General features: G+C 44.4%; 1 protein-coding gene across 6 annotated transcripts in view; it reads left to right on the top strand.

Annotated features, from left to right (window-relative positions):
* Positions 1-13,188, top strand: part of CBFA2T2 (CBFA2/RUNX1 partner transcriptional co-repressor 2) — a 117,591-nt gene that overhangs the window by 85,248 nt on the left and 19,155 nt on the right. For all 6 annotated transcript variants that reach the window (XM_006271336.4, XM_059733255.1, XM_019482335.2 and 3 more), the window contains exons 2-4: positions 3,037-3,180; positions 8,584-8,819; positions 12,344-12,433. In XM_006271336.4, coding sequence (XP_006271398.1) covers positions 3,037-3,180; positions 8,584-8,819; positions 12,344-12,433 — 470 coding nt within the window. The remainder of the gene's footprint in view (positions 1-3,036; positions 3,181-8,583; positions 8,820-12,343; positions 12,434-13,188) is intronic.

The following is a 13,188-nucleotide window of genomic DNA, read 5'->3' as shown; positions in this document are numbered from 1 at the left end:
AGACTCATCTTGGAGAATTAATAGGATATCGCTTTTAGAAAATGGGATTTCAATCCACTAAAACACAAGCCTGCTGTTACGCAAATCATTTTAATTTTGAGCTGTCCTAGATGCTTTGAAGTTGCCAGGGTTTCTTGGTGTTTTGAAAAAATTGGTTTTCAATGTGCAACTCTTAATGTCTCTTTCGTAATTCAAATAGGAAAAATACTATGAATGCAAAAACCATTTGTTACCTTACTGGCCCTGATGATTTTCCATAAGGAAAATAAACAAGCCAACTATTGCACGGCCCATGGAGGGGCGGGGATGAAGCAGGTGCTTGTGACTTAACAGAGTGGATTTCAGGCTGTGGTATTACTGCCAAATGCTTTGTATGGAAGGCCTCTGCCAGATGATTTGTTCTGTTTTTATAAACCAGCATCTTTGCTGCCATAAGTTGCAAAATGTCAGGTTTTGCAGTTAGAATTTTTTAGTGCCAGTTGATATGTGTAAAAGAAAAAAAATGACCTTGTTATGTAGTATTTGTGTGTGTTATGCAGCAGTAAAAGATTAAGATTTCCATATTAAGTCCCTTCCAGTAGCTTCTATCTCCAGTGGGGGGAAGGATTTGAGCGTAGATTTGGGAAGCAGGAATTAGAGTTCTAATTCAGAGGAAGACACTGCCTCCCTTTAGACAGGTCTTAAACCCAAGTTATTTCTACCAGCTTAAAAGGAACTTTCTGCCTACTGCTAAGCTTAACAAAGGAGACAGCACCTTTACTGCTGCCTAATGCTTTGAAAACAAAGAAGAGCTATACAAGTAATCTTGATGAGACTTTTCTAAATGACCAGTCCCAGAAGTCCAGCTGGATTTTTCTTCTGCTATTACATCCTTACTGGTAATCCTGATTGCACAATCTTTAGTTTGTTGGCAGTTCTGTCAAAGTCACCCTACAGCTGTGGTTTTCGACCTTTTTCCATTTACAGATCCCTGGAAATTTCAAATGGAGTTGTGGACCCCTCTGAATTGTGAGTGTGGGTAGTCGCATACTTTTGATTGATCATAGTCATCTTTTGTAGACCCCTTAGACATAGTCTGCAGACCTCCAGAGGTCTGTAGACCACAGGTTGAAAACCAGTGCTCTACAGGGCTAACAGAAGTTAGAGGATTGTCCTTTGGCAGTGACAAATGAATGACAAACGTACATGGGCCATCTTTTTCCCATAGCACCTCCCTAAAATAAGGGGTTTTTGAGGTTTCTTAAGCAGTAGATTCTTTGTTACATGCAAACAAAGACTGTGTTATCCTTGTGTGAAAAGTGAAATTCCCTGTCCTTCTCACTTACTTGCCTTTGGAAGTTCCAAAATGCCTTTTATTTCATTATCTCTTGGCCAGTCACTCTTTGAAGGCTGTTTCAACTTCAGCAGTGAAGAAAGCATCCAGGAGCTAGGAACCATTTTTTTTAAACCACAAAGAATCAAAACTTTTTGGTCAACATTTCAAGGGACACTTTTGTCTCTTGCTTTTAAGCTGTGCTGAATTCCAGCCTATGCCAAGTACTGAAGGTTGAAACATGTTTAACTGCTAAGCTCTCCTCCAGGCTTTTGGCACCCTTGCTGAAAAAGCAGGTGGTCTGAAGTGATGGTTCCCTTTAGGTTCTCACACGCTGCACACAACACATAGACGTGAAAGACAACTGTCAGTTCCTTCCTTCCCTTGTTCCATTCCTTTGCGCCCCCCCCCCCCCCCCCCCCCCCGAGCAAGAAAAAAAAGTCAGGACACAGATGGATGTGTTGGAAACCTGTCAACATTTTTATAAAGGGCATGCTAGAACATAGTCACAACTCATTAGTAAGCTAATCAAATGAGACGGGCATCAGTTTCAGGAGCAGAAAGTGGTCAGTATGTTTTTGAGGGGGGATAATTTAGATTGTGTCATCTCGTGTTGCTCATTTTGAGTTGCAGATGTATGAATGAACTACATGCTGGTGTCACCAGCAGATCAACAATAAGCATCCATGCTCTCTGGTTAACATGATGATTTTAGGAGTCCTTTGTTAAAGCAGTCACACTTGGGTCTAGTCTTTACTGCACAAAAATGTGTTTTAAATCGATATGGTTTTCATAAAAATAATGTATGGATCATTTTTACCTTGATGTAACCCAAGAGTCAGTAGCCTATTGCTTGAGGAGCAATTTTAATCTGGCCCACAAAGGCCAGAGATCAGTGGTGATTCAGCTGGAAGCTTCTGCAGTGGCGGCTGAAATTCGCACACATCGTGGCTGGACAGCAGTGAGGTGTTAGTGTTTGGGTCAGAAGTGCAGGCCTGCTGCTCCTAAAGGTTATGTCAGATGTAGTCAGTTTTATGATCATCCTTGTAGTCTCCCCACTTGGGGTTGACAAAACCCAGAAACAAGAGCTTTAAAAATGTCTCCTTTACTCATCTGTGAAAACCCAAGCTCTTTCTTTCCAGCAGCAGCTGATGGCATCAGAGGCACTACAGCAGTTTAAACGATGCCACCTGTCTCACATTGGGTGGGGTAATGCTCCAGAGCTAAACATGTGACCTCAAGTTTTAACAAGGTTAGGCGCAAAAGTTACTCATTTTCAGCTGCTGTTTTTCTTTTCTTTTTTACTGCGAGCCCTATTTCCCAAAGCAGCTCAGTGCCTTCAGAGCATGAAATTGATTGAATTTCAGTGGGGTGTGTGCTTCTGAAAATGCCAGGCAAAATTCTTTCATTTGAAAAAGCCAACCAACTAGAAAACATGACTGGTCCAGATTGTATTGCATCAAATCCCAGCGTCCTCCATCCGAATAGAGCATCCTTTGAATGTCAAAGGCAATGCCTTAGTTGAAACGTATTAATATATTACGGTCTGTTTCTTATGATACAGGCAGGATGTAGCATCTGAGAACCTTCCAGCACAGTCCCATGCCGTTTGTCTCTTCTCACCCTCCACAGATGATATATGCTATGTTCAGTGGAATGTTTAGATTAGGAAGGGTTTTCTTTGAATTTCATGGAGCCTTAAAGACTTTTTTCTCTCCCAACAGTTGCTAACGAGAAGAGGTTGCCAGTGATGCCTGGATCCCCTGTGGAAGTGAAGATACAGTCAAGATCCTCTCCTCCCAGCATGCCGCCTCTGCCACCCGTGAACCCAGGAGGCCCTCGGCCAGTGTCCTTCACCCCTACAGCATGTAAGAGCTTTGTGATGTTAGCAGTCTGGTGTTGGGAAACTGCTTTTCCCTTAGGATTTTCAGCAGGACTCTTAATCTCAGCAAAATGAACACGTAGTTTGTGAAATTCACTGCTAGTATTTCAGTTGTTTTCCAGAGCTAATGTCCAGTGTTGAGAATTTGGCAAGGCACTAGAGAGGCAGTGACTAGGAGGGAAATTTCTGTTGTGTGACTAGGTAGATTACCCGCTCCTTCTGTCTGCCAGTGCAGAATTGTTCCCTGCGGCACATTGGCTTAAATGTAGAAATGCTTTGTCCAAGTGAACTTGAAATAACCAGAGAACTAGGGCTCATTTGTCCACCCTGAATCTCCTCTTTCCATCTTTACTGTTTATACTTTTCTCTCAAATGTAGAGTAATTTTCATGATCCTTCCCAGCCATAATTTCAGTCCCTTCGCATCCCTGTTCTGTTCATTTGTTCTTCACTATCCTTCCAGTTTTTCTATCTTTTTCCTACAGCAGTGCCTACTGTTTCAGATGCAATAGCACCAGCAAAATATAGACAGTACTTTCTCCTTGTTACCTCGTTTAGGGAGCTTCAGAAAACTACGGCTTTTTCCCTTATGTTGCAAACTCCTATCCAGTTTACCATTCACCATCTCTCCAAGGCCTTTTTTCAGCATCATGACTTTCCAGTTCTCTTCCTTCCGTTCAGTAGCTATGTTAAGAATTACGCTTCCCCAGATGCACTTGTGATTACACTCTTTTCTGCCCATGCATCTCATCTCTCCAGGCAACTTTGTAAGATGTCACTGTTCTAACAGATGCCTACATCCCCCTCACAATTCAGTGTCATCTCTGAATTTCACAGATTAACATTTTAATCTTCATTTTGGAGCATTTAATGAAATATTCAGCAACAGTGGCCTTAAGATTGGGCCCAGGGCTAGCCCTCCACATACTTCTCCCTGATCTCAATATGTTGATTTTTTTTTTTTTTTTTAATGCCCCCATTGTGTGTAAGGGCTTTCAGTCCTACCTAGACCAATATATATGAATGTCTTGAGAGAGGCTGTGACACACTGTATCAAATGCTTTATTAAAATACAAGTAGGTTGCATCTTCAGCATAAATTACCTTTGATTTTAAGAGAACTGTGCTGAAGTAGGTGTGGCAAAGTTTAATTCATTTAAAATCAGGGCCCCTTTGTGACTGATATTGTACAAGGTACAGATAGCTGTAATTGTATTGCTACTGAAGGATACTGATATGAACTATTATCCAGCAGTTGTAATGCCTGCATGATTTTGCAGTGATACAAGTATAGCAAAATTAACCCTGCAAGGTCAAAGTTAAGGTAATTTCACTGTTTTATGTTGCTGCAGGATCATGCAAACACATGTTAGATCATAACACCTGATGCATGCTCCTGGGGAGGCGCTCCCCCTCCTCTTTTTAAAGGGGCTAAAAAGTATGTTTGTCTGTACCTACAGGCACGCAGCACCCTGTCCTAAAGTGCTTACAATCAAAAGAGGATAGACAGTTGTGCAGAAAAACCTTGCGTGATGGTAGACAGCAGGGCAGTGACAGGTAGGGAAAATAAACTTGGATCTCTTGACACCTAGTCCAGCAGCTAGTTGGTAGACCCTGCTGTTTCCCTTTTAAATCCCTTATGACAGGTTTAACTTCTATAGAGTGCAGATCACCTTATCTGGTTTCTTTGATTGTGTTCAGAATATAGAATTTTTCCTTTATAGAACAAAAAGTACTTTTATTTATAAATGCTTAGGGCTTCCTTATGCATAATACTGACACAGAATCACAAGTGCATTTTTCACTTTCCTTTGCAGGTCACCTTTTAAAACAGAAGCCCTGTATGTTGTCACTAATACAATCTCCTCTCTCTTTTTATAAACAGATACCTTATCTCTAGAATTTCAACCATCCCATCTCCTCCTCCCCACACCCATAAAGCCCTTTCACCAGTCTGGTTAGCCTGAACCAGCTCTGCTGTTTTCTGCCCTTATCTTTCCTTTGAATCTATAACAGACTCTGATTATCTGTGCTTGTCTTCCCCCTCTCCACTGCTGCTACAGGTGCATGGAGCTTTTATAACCTCAGATCTCTGAACAGCTTTTGAGCAGTTTAACTACTCTGAGCCCTCCCTTCCCATCCTTTGAAAAGGTTCCATTAATGTAGTCTTTTAAAAGATGTGAGGATTCTGTTACTATCACTAATCTGCCATTGTTTGTAAACTTTGAGTTGCACAAACCATTTTTACCTCCTGTTTTTCTCTTTACCATTTGGTAAATGTTATTCAGTTCCCATGCAAATGAAGTGTTCGCAGACATTTTTCTTGAATGGCTATCTCCATTTAGTCATCTTTTCCTGCCCAGTATCTGCTCATCAGCATGCTAGGCGGTAGCACCACTCTGGGAATCTCGTCTGCATGTCTCCTCCAAACAGTATCCTTTAAAAATACAGTAATCAAGTATTTTTATACTGCTTAGAGACTAAACCTTCGTTAAGTATGTGGCCAATGTTCTTTCTAACTGCAGTACATATCTGTGTGCACAAGAAATCTGGGATTGACTAAAACTTTTTATAACCTAACGTACTTCTCCTCCGCCTCAAAATCATTTGGGCCTAAATCATTCTTGTCTGTTATCAGAGCTTCCTGGATGAGACCCAAGATTGCACAGTTGCTGTATTGGTATTTTTAATCACTTCCCGTATTGAGTTCCTAAATTTTGGTCACTGTAGTCTCATTTAAGTAAAAGGATTTTGAACTAGACAGCCAATGTTGTTGACATTAGCAAAACTAATCCCCTGGGAAGTCTGTGGGAATGGCCTGGTTCTGATTCTGCAGTGGGGTGTTTTTTTACCCAGCTGTTTACAGTTGTCTAAAGTTATACCTAATGCAGGGGTCAGCACTCTTTTTGGGCAGTGCCAAAAACATCTGTAACTTTGACTGTACAATGTTGGCGTACCAGGGGCGCCGCAAGTGTCCTGACCCTTGTCCCCAGCCCCAGCCCCTTTCCTGTCATCTGCCTCGATGTACGCGTGCACCCGCCACCAGCAACAAGCTGGGCTGGGGCTCCACGGACCCCAATGCAGGCACTTGCAGCCTCCCGGCTGCCTGCCACAGCTGACCCAGGCTCTAAGCAGGCCACTGTTGTCCTCCACAGAGCCTAGGATCCTCAGCCATGGAGACCATGTGCAGCCAGAATTGAGAATCCCTGCACTTGAGGGGGCTCTTGGTCCCGGCTGCACTCCGCGTGTGGGGTGGAGCCAGGACTGAGAGTGCCCTCGGGTGCAGGGATTCTTGATCCCAGCTGCATATGGCACATCCACAACTGGGCATCTCCCAGCCACAATGGTGCATGGAGCACCCTGCAGCATAGAGATTGCAACTGCTGCAATCTCCCAGCCACTGCCTGAAGTGCCCCTGTACTCGTGTGCCTGGTAGACCGCATTGGCTGCGATTTCCCAGCTCTGGGTGTGCATTGTGCTCCCCCATGGCTGGGAGACTGCATCAGCTGCATTGTCAAGCAATAACTTTATACTTAATTGGACTTTTTTAAGGTGCAGTAGTTAATTTGCACTGTAGCCTGTCTAAATTTATTGTGCAATTAACCAGGTAATTGCGGAATAGATAGAACTGTAGAGGGGGGCTAATATACATATTAACCCTACCCTACCCCACCTCTTCTAAGAGCTAGCCCAATTAGTGGAGCAGCAGACATCTATTTAGAAAGATTTTCTTTTAAATCTTATGTTTAGCAATGATTTAACATCTTTAGAATCTAAGCAAGTTCTTACCTGTTCTCGTAGTTCAGTGGTTCTCAGCCAGGGTGTTACGAGACCCTTTCAGGGGTGCTGCAGGGTGCCATGCAATGCTAGCACTGTTAGATGTTCAAACATAATTCATAAAACAGACCTGGAGACTTCAAATAGGAATCCTTGTGTTAAAAACATTCTGCTTTTGATGTAGTATTTCTCAGTTCTTTGCAACAAAGAATTTCTCTATTTTTCTGTAGTCAAAAACTAAGTGAAAAGTAAGAGCTGGCATTTCAAAAGGTGCCTCAAGTCTAGAAAGGTTGAGAACCACTATCTTAGTTTCAGTAAGATTTAAATGACAAAAACATTTTAAAAAAGACTGACCAGTGTTCATTTAAAATCCTCTACAGCTGGTCTGGCCTGCAGAATGCTACAGCTAATCTGCAAGAGGCTGAGCATGTGAAGTTCTATATCCAAGTAGTACAGTCCAAGCTAGTCTGCTTTTAAACAAAAAAGGAAAAAAAATGCACATATGTGCCATTCAGCAAATCTGTATTTGTATCTTCTTTGAGTTTACCAGCAGGAAACTCTGTTTTCATCATGACTCAGAGAAATTGATATAGGATTTGAGGAAACAGACCCAATATTGCCTTTTGAATATTGTATGCCATCCTCTGTTCAGCGTTCACAAATTGGCATGACATTGCTGTGTGAGGTTCCAGTGCTCCAAGGATTTCAAGGTTGTGTTTAAGCCTGCCTTTCTTTAATATATTTGTGCGTAGTCTCTAAGGCAGGGGCGGGCAAAATATAGCCTGTATGCTGGCTACAGCCTGACAAAAGATTTGATCTGGCCCATGGGTGGATGGCTGCCAACTCATTGGATCTGGCCTTCAAGCTGCTGGCAACTCTGCCTGCTGTATGGTGCCCAGTGGACGAGACTGCTTCCACCCAGCAGCATCAGCCCTTGAGGCAGCAGCATCAACTGTGGACTTGGGCAGGGCTTCTGCCACAGCGGACAGGTGGCAGCATCAGCTGTGGACACCACCGGCAGGTGCAGAAGCCCCAGCAGAACCTGCCGGTGGCGTGCATAGCTGATGCTGCCCCCCTACTAACTTAGTGGAAGCTCCCACCTAGAGCCCCAACCTGGAACCTGCTGGCAGTGTCAACTGTGGACCCAGGCAGGAGCTGCTACCATGCTGGGCAGGTGGCAGTGTCGGCTGTGACACTGACAGCAGGTTCTGCGTCAGAGCTCCAGAACGTGCTGGCTGAATCAGTAGCTGATGCCACTGCCTGCCTGCCATGATGGAAGTTCCCATCTGGGTCAACAACTAAGTGTCAGGCCTTCTGGTGAACGACAGCTCCAGCCAGGTTGTAGAGGAAGGGAGAGAGAAGAGGGGAGAGGGAGAGACAGGGAGGGAGGGGAGAGGGAGACAGGGGGAGAGAGAGAGAGATGGATATGGCCCTCAACAGGTCCCCAAAACTCATTAAGTGGCCCTCCAGCTTAAATAATTGCCCACCCCTGCTCAGAGATGTAAACAAGACCTATTTCTTCCCTAAGTTGAAAGCCTGGCATGAGTGTTTTGATACACAATGTGATGGCAGTAATCATTAATGCAAACATCTTGGTTTGGCTATGCATTGCAGTGCCTAATGGTATTAACCATTCACCCCCAACACTCAATGGGGCACCATCTCCGCCCCAGAGGTTCAGCAACGCTCCTGCCTCCTCCTCCTCACTGACCAATCAGCAACTTCCAGCTACCTGTGGGGCCCGGCAACTCAGCAAACTAAAGCGCTTCCTTACCACCCTTCAGCAGTTCGGCAATGACATTTCCCCAGAGATTGGGGAGAAGGTGCGGACACTTGTCCTAGCATTGGTGGTAAGTACTTTTAAAAACAAAAAAACCCCCTGGAACTCAGAAATGTGTTCAAACACAAAACCTCTTTATGGCAGTAGGGGCCCCTGTTGCTTGTGCCAAAGCTTTGTTAATGCCAGGAACGTGGCAGCCAGTGTGCATGTCTGTTGCACAATGCTATTTATGTGGTTTTGGATTTATGGGAATGCTATTTACCAAGCAAGTCTAAACTCTTTCTAATGTTTACCTTCTCTGGTAACTTCTTTGTTTTCCACGATCTCTGGCTGGCTTCAGTAAGCTATTTGACTCTCATCTGCTTTGCCTTCAGCTACTAGCTGGGCACCACTAAATTTAATGAAATCCAAAAGAGTTTGAACTAAATTCTATCATGTGGCTCTCAGATCTTCTATGATTGGGGAGGGGGGAGGCGGTTCTAAGCAAAGGGTACACAGAACACATACTGCAAGCTTCAAACTTCTCCTTTGTGCACCTGAGAAGTACACTGTTATTTGTTAGGCAAAAAGTGACCTCTTCATGTCTTGTAACTAACTAGGGCATGGACAATTCGTGATTTCCTGAGTGTGCCTGTTGATAGATTTAGCTCTTATCTACTTCCAAGTAAGGTACAGAGAAGGGCACCAAGGATTATTAGCAGTATGCAGGGGCTTCCATATGAGGAGAGATAAAAGAGGCTAGGCCTATTTCGTTTAGAAAAGAGATGCTTGAGGGGAGACATAATAAGTATTTACGAAATACTAAATGGTGCAGAGAAAGTAAATGCAGATTTATTATTTACACTCTCCCTCAATGTAAGAACTAAGGTTCACAAGATGAAACTGGTAGGTAGTAAGTTTAAAACTAACAAAAGTAAGTTTTTTCACATTGCGTGTCATTATTTACAACTGTTTAGTACAAGGGTTTTCAACCTTTTAAGATTGGTGTACCCCCAGCGGCTGGATATGCGGGGGGAGGGGGCAGGTGCCTGTGTGGGATGGTGTGTGGCAGTGTTCTGTCTCCATCTGCCCATGTGTACCCCCTAGAGCCTTTTCTAGTACCTCCCTGACAACCCATGGTCTAGTTGGTCTAAGAAAAGATATCGCCTCTACCACACTGACTGCTTTTACTTTTAGACCAACATGGCTGCAGCCTTTATCATTAAAGTATGGAACTCATTGCCACAGGCTTTTGTGGAAGCTGACACTTAGCCAGATTCAAAAATGGATTGGGCAGATTCTTGGAGGAAAGGGACATCAGTAGCTATTGAGCATGGAAGTTGGGGATACAACCTCTGAATTAGAACTTCCTAGAGCTTAAGTGCTGAAGGCTACAAGTGATCGAGAAACAGTGGGGGGAGAGGAAAAACCCTGATTGTACCCTGTTCAATCTCCCTTTTAGCATCAACACCCTGCCACTGTGTGGCACAGGATACTGAGAAAGATGGACCTAGGGTCTGACCCTGTAAATGGCAATTCTTATGTTCTTATGAAAAAATGCCAATTTTGCACACTATTTACTAAATACTGTTATTGAAACCTCAGGGTCATCAAACTTAAAAATTCCTTGCTGTGGGAGGCAACATGGTCTAAAGGCTGCAGTGGTGAATGAGGTATCGGGAACTTGCAAATGGAAATCCTGCCTTTGCCAATGACTTGCTGTGTGGCCTATGGAAAATTTGTGACTGTTTCCCTACCTCACAGGGCTGTTGATAGGATGGGTTGATGGTTTTTTGCAATGGTACTGTACATAAGTGCTAGGCCTTATACATACAGGCCACCATGGTAGTTCTGGGAGCTCTGCAGCATGTGGTTGAATGTATATACTTCTAAAAGCAAAAGAGTCTCTTCTGAGTTCTTGGGGATCTCTGGCTACAATCTGGCTGCACAAAAAGCTTCTTCAAAGTCCAGATTCACATAACATCAGAAGAAATCTGATTGCAAGTGTTCAGTGAATACAGTCCATCATAACACATGCTACTTTTTAGAAGATGAAGCAGTGCAAATCACATGTGCTATGGCTGTTTTCCCTGAGTGGCAGAACATTGCTGCCTCATATATTTTAATCCAGAAACACCAGCAAAGAAATCTGAAATAGTTCCAAGCTGCCTTAAGTGTTGAATATCAGCTATAGTATCTGAAGGCATATATTTTTGGTGTCCTACCTTTTGCATCTGGGTTCACATATATGCTTACATTATAACAAATTGTACAAACGCTTTCAGTGGTCTGAACTTCTTGGTTGTTCAGAAATGCAAGTTCAAAACCTATGATGCTGGGGCACAAGCAAGGGTTTGATAGAGACAAATCCCAACATGCACCCAGGTGTTTGTGCAGGAGCAAAAAACAACTTCAGTGCAGACTTGTGTTACATCTAAAACCACACAGGTATTTGTTCACATGTAATTTTGCACATATGGAGACCAGGTAAAATCTAACTGAAATATGACTCTGGAAGATGGAGAAATAGATTTTATTCCAGAATTCTGTTATATCTGGTGAAATGCTGTCCAATTAGACTTTCCAATTGCTTTTTAAATGCCAGATATTGAACTGGACTGTGATGGTTCCATAGAACAGAAAAACAGCTGCCAGGAGGTGATAACTGCCACCACCTAAAATACAGTAGAGTGTGTTTCACCATTTGAGGAAATTTTCCAGAATTTATTTCTATGACAGTCAAGTGATAGATCATTTACAGGGTAAGCTGCTGCTGGCTATTGCGGCTAGTCAAAATTATTACTGTAGTGTCCAAGAACCAACTGAAAAAGGGGAACCAGTATGCTGAATACTGAATGAATAGAGTGGCAGACAGTTCTGCTGCCTGGGCTGTGCAGTCTAAATAGACAAAATGGAGTAGGGGCAAGTGTATAACACACTGACAGAACACTGCGATGTCAGCAAATGTCATGGCAAGGCTGTGGGGCATGGATTTAGTTAGAGGGGGCTGGCTAAGTAGGTATGAAAGGGTTGAAGAAGATGAGGTGGTGGAGGAGAGGATAGGAGACAGGTGTGGGGTGAAGCTGAAGTGAGGGACCATGAGAGAGGGAAGGGTTTTAAGTAAGCAGTCAGCACAGGGTAGAGGGTGTCCATTCAGTCCTGAAAGATTTCCAAATACCCAAAGGTTCCTGTCTTGGCAGCTTCTGCAGCTGTTTAGACCAACTGCAGTCTGGCTGGCTCCTTCCTGCAGTTTTACCTCAAGCCAGCTGGTGAGGGAGGGGAGGGGTTAAAAGAAACCCCTTGGGTGCTAATGCCTTCAGGATGCAGAGGGTCATGCTCAGTCATGAATCTGGAGAAGTGCTGAAGGGAGGGGATGCCCCTGGTCTCTATTTTCCCTTTCCTTCCAGTGCAGCAGTCCCTGTTTTGGTGGCTGCTGCTTCTTTCTACTGGAATGTCTGGCTCTGAATGGCAGGATTTGATGCAATTCTTTTATTGATCCTGAAGTGGCTGATGCGAAATCTAACTTCAGATTTCTTTGCTTTCCTTTCACACACTGAATTTTTTTAAGGACTAAACTAGGAAGTAAATAGATTTTACTTTTATTTCTCTTGACAGAACTCAACAGTGACAATTGAAGAATTTCACTGCAAGCTCCAAGAAGCCACCAACTTCCCTCTACGTCCCTTTGTGATTCCATTTCTGAAGGTGACGGCTTCGTATAATGTTGGGCAGCATGTATCTGCTGGGAGCCAATAAACAGAAAGCTCTGCTTTCAAGTGGTAGAACAATTGCACTTAAAGTCTAAGGAAGACCGTCTAGAAGGGGTGGGCAATTATTTGGGCCTGAGGGCCATATAGGGAGTTTTTGGTGAGCTGTCATGGGTCAGGTCAGCACACCACACCCCCCCCCCAACACCCCCATTGCACAGCAACTCACTAAAACTCCTATGGGGCTTTGGGTGAGTGGTGAGCAGTGTTTGAGGATGGGTGAGGTGGGGATCATGGGGCCAGGTCGCAGGGCAGTCACAGCTCAAGGCTTTGGGATGTGTGGGGGGAGGGGTGCGGTGCAGGGGCGGGGGCATGGGGGTGGGGGGCTGCCTGGGTGCTAGATTCCAGGAGCCGACCAGAGGTGGGGGAAGGTAGGGAGCATGTGCAGCAGAGCTTCCCCAAATTGCGTCGTCTATGGCTGCCCCAACGGCACTCTGCAACAGGCCAGGCCCCACCCACTCCCCTCTAAGGCAGCTTCCATTAGCCCAGCCCCAGCCAGAGTACAGCTTCTAGTGGGGCTGTTTTCAGTGGGGCTGCAGCTGGACAGGTGCTGCTTTGCTCCCTTCAGTGACTCCTCCTGCCCCTGCCACACCACTCCATGGGGGGGGGGGGGGACGACTTCAGCAGCAGGGTTCCAGTTCCAGCTCTGGCTCCCAGCTGCCTTCTACCTGTTCCATTTGTGGGCGGCTGCTC

The sequence above is a fragment of the Alligator mississippiensis genome, chromosome 9, assembly GCF_030867095.1.
Source record: "Alligator mississippiensis isolate rAllMis1 chromosome 9, rAllMis1, whole genome shotgun sequence".
Classification (NCBI taxonomy): Eukaryota; Metazoa; Chordata; order Crocodylia; family Alligatoridae; genus Alligator; species Alligator mississippiensis.
The sequence above is the reverse complement of the archived record's forward strand: the minus strand, read 5'-3'. Positions and strand labels throughout refer to the sequence as shown.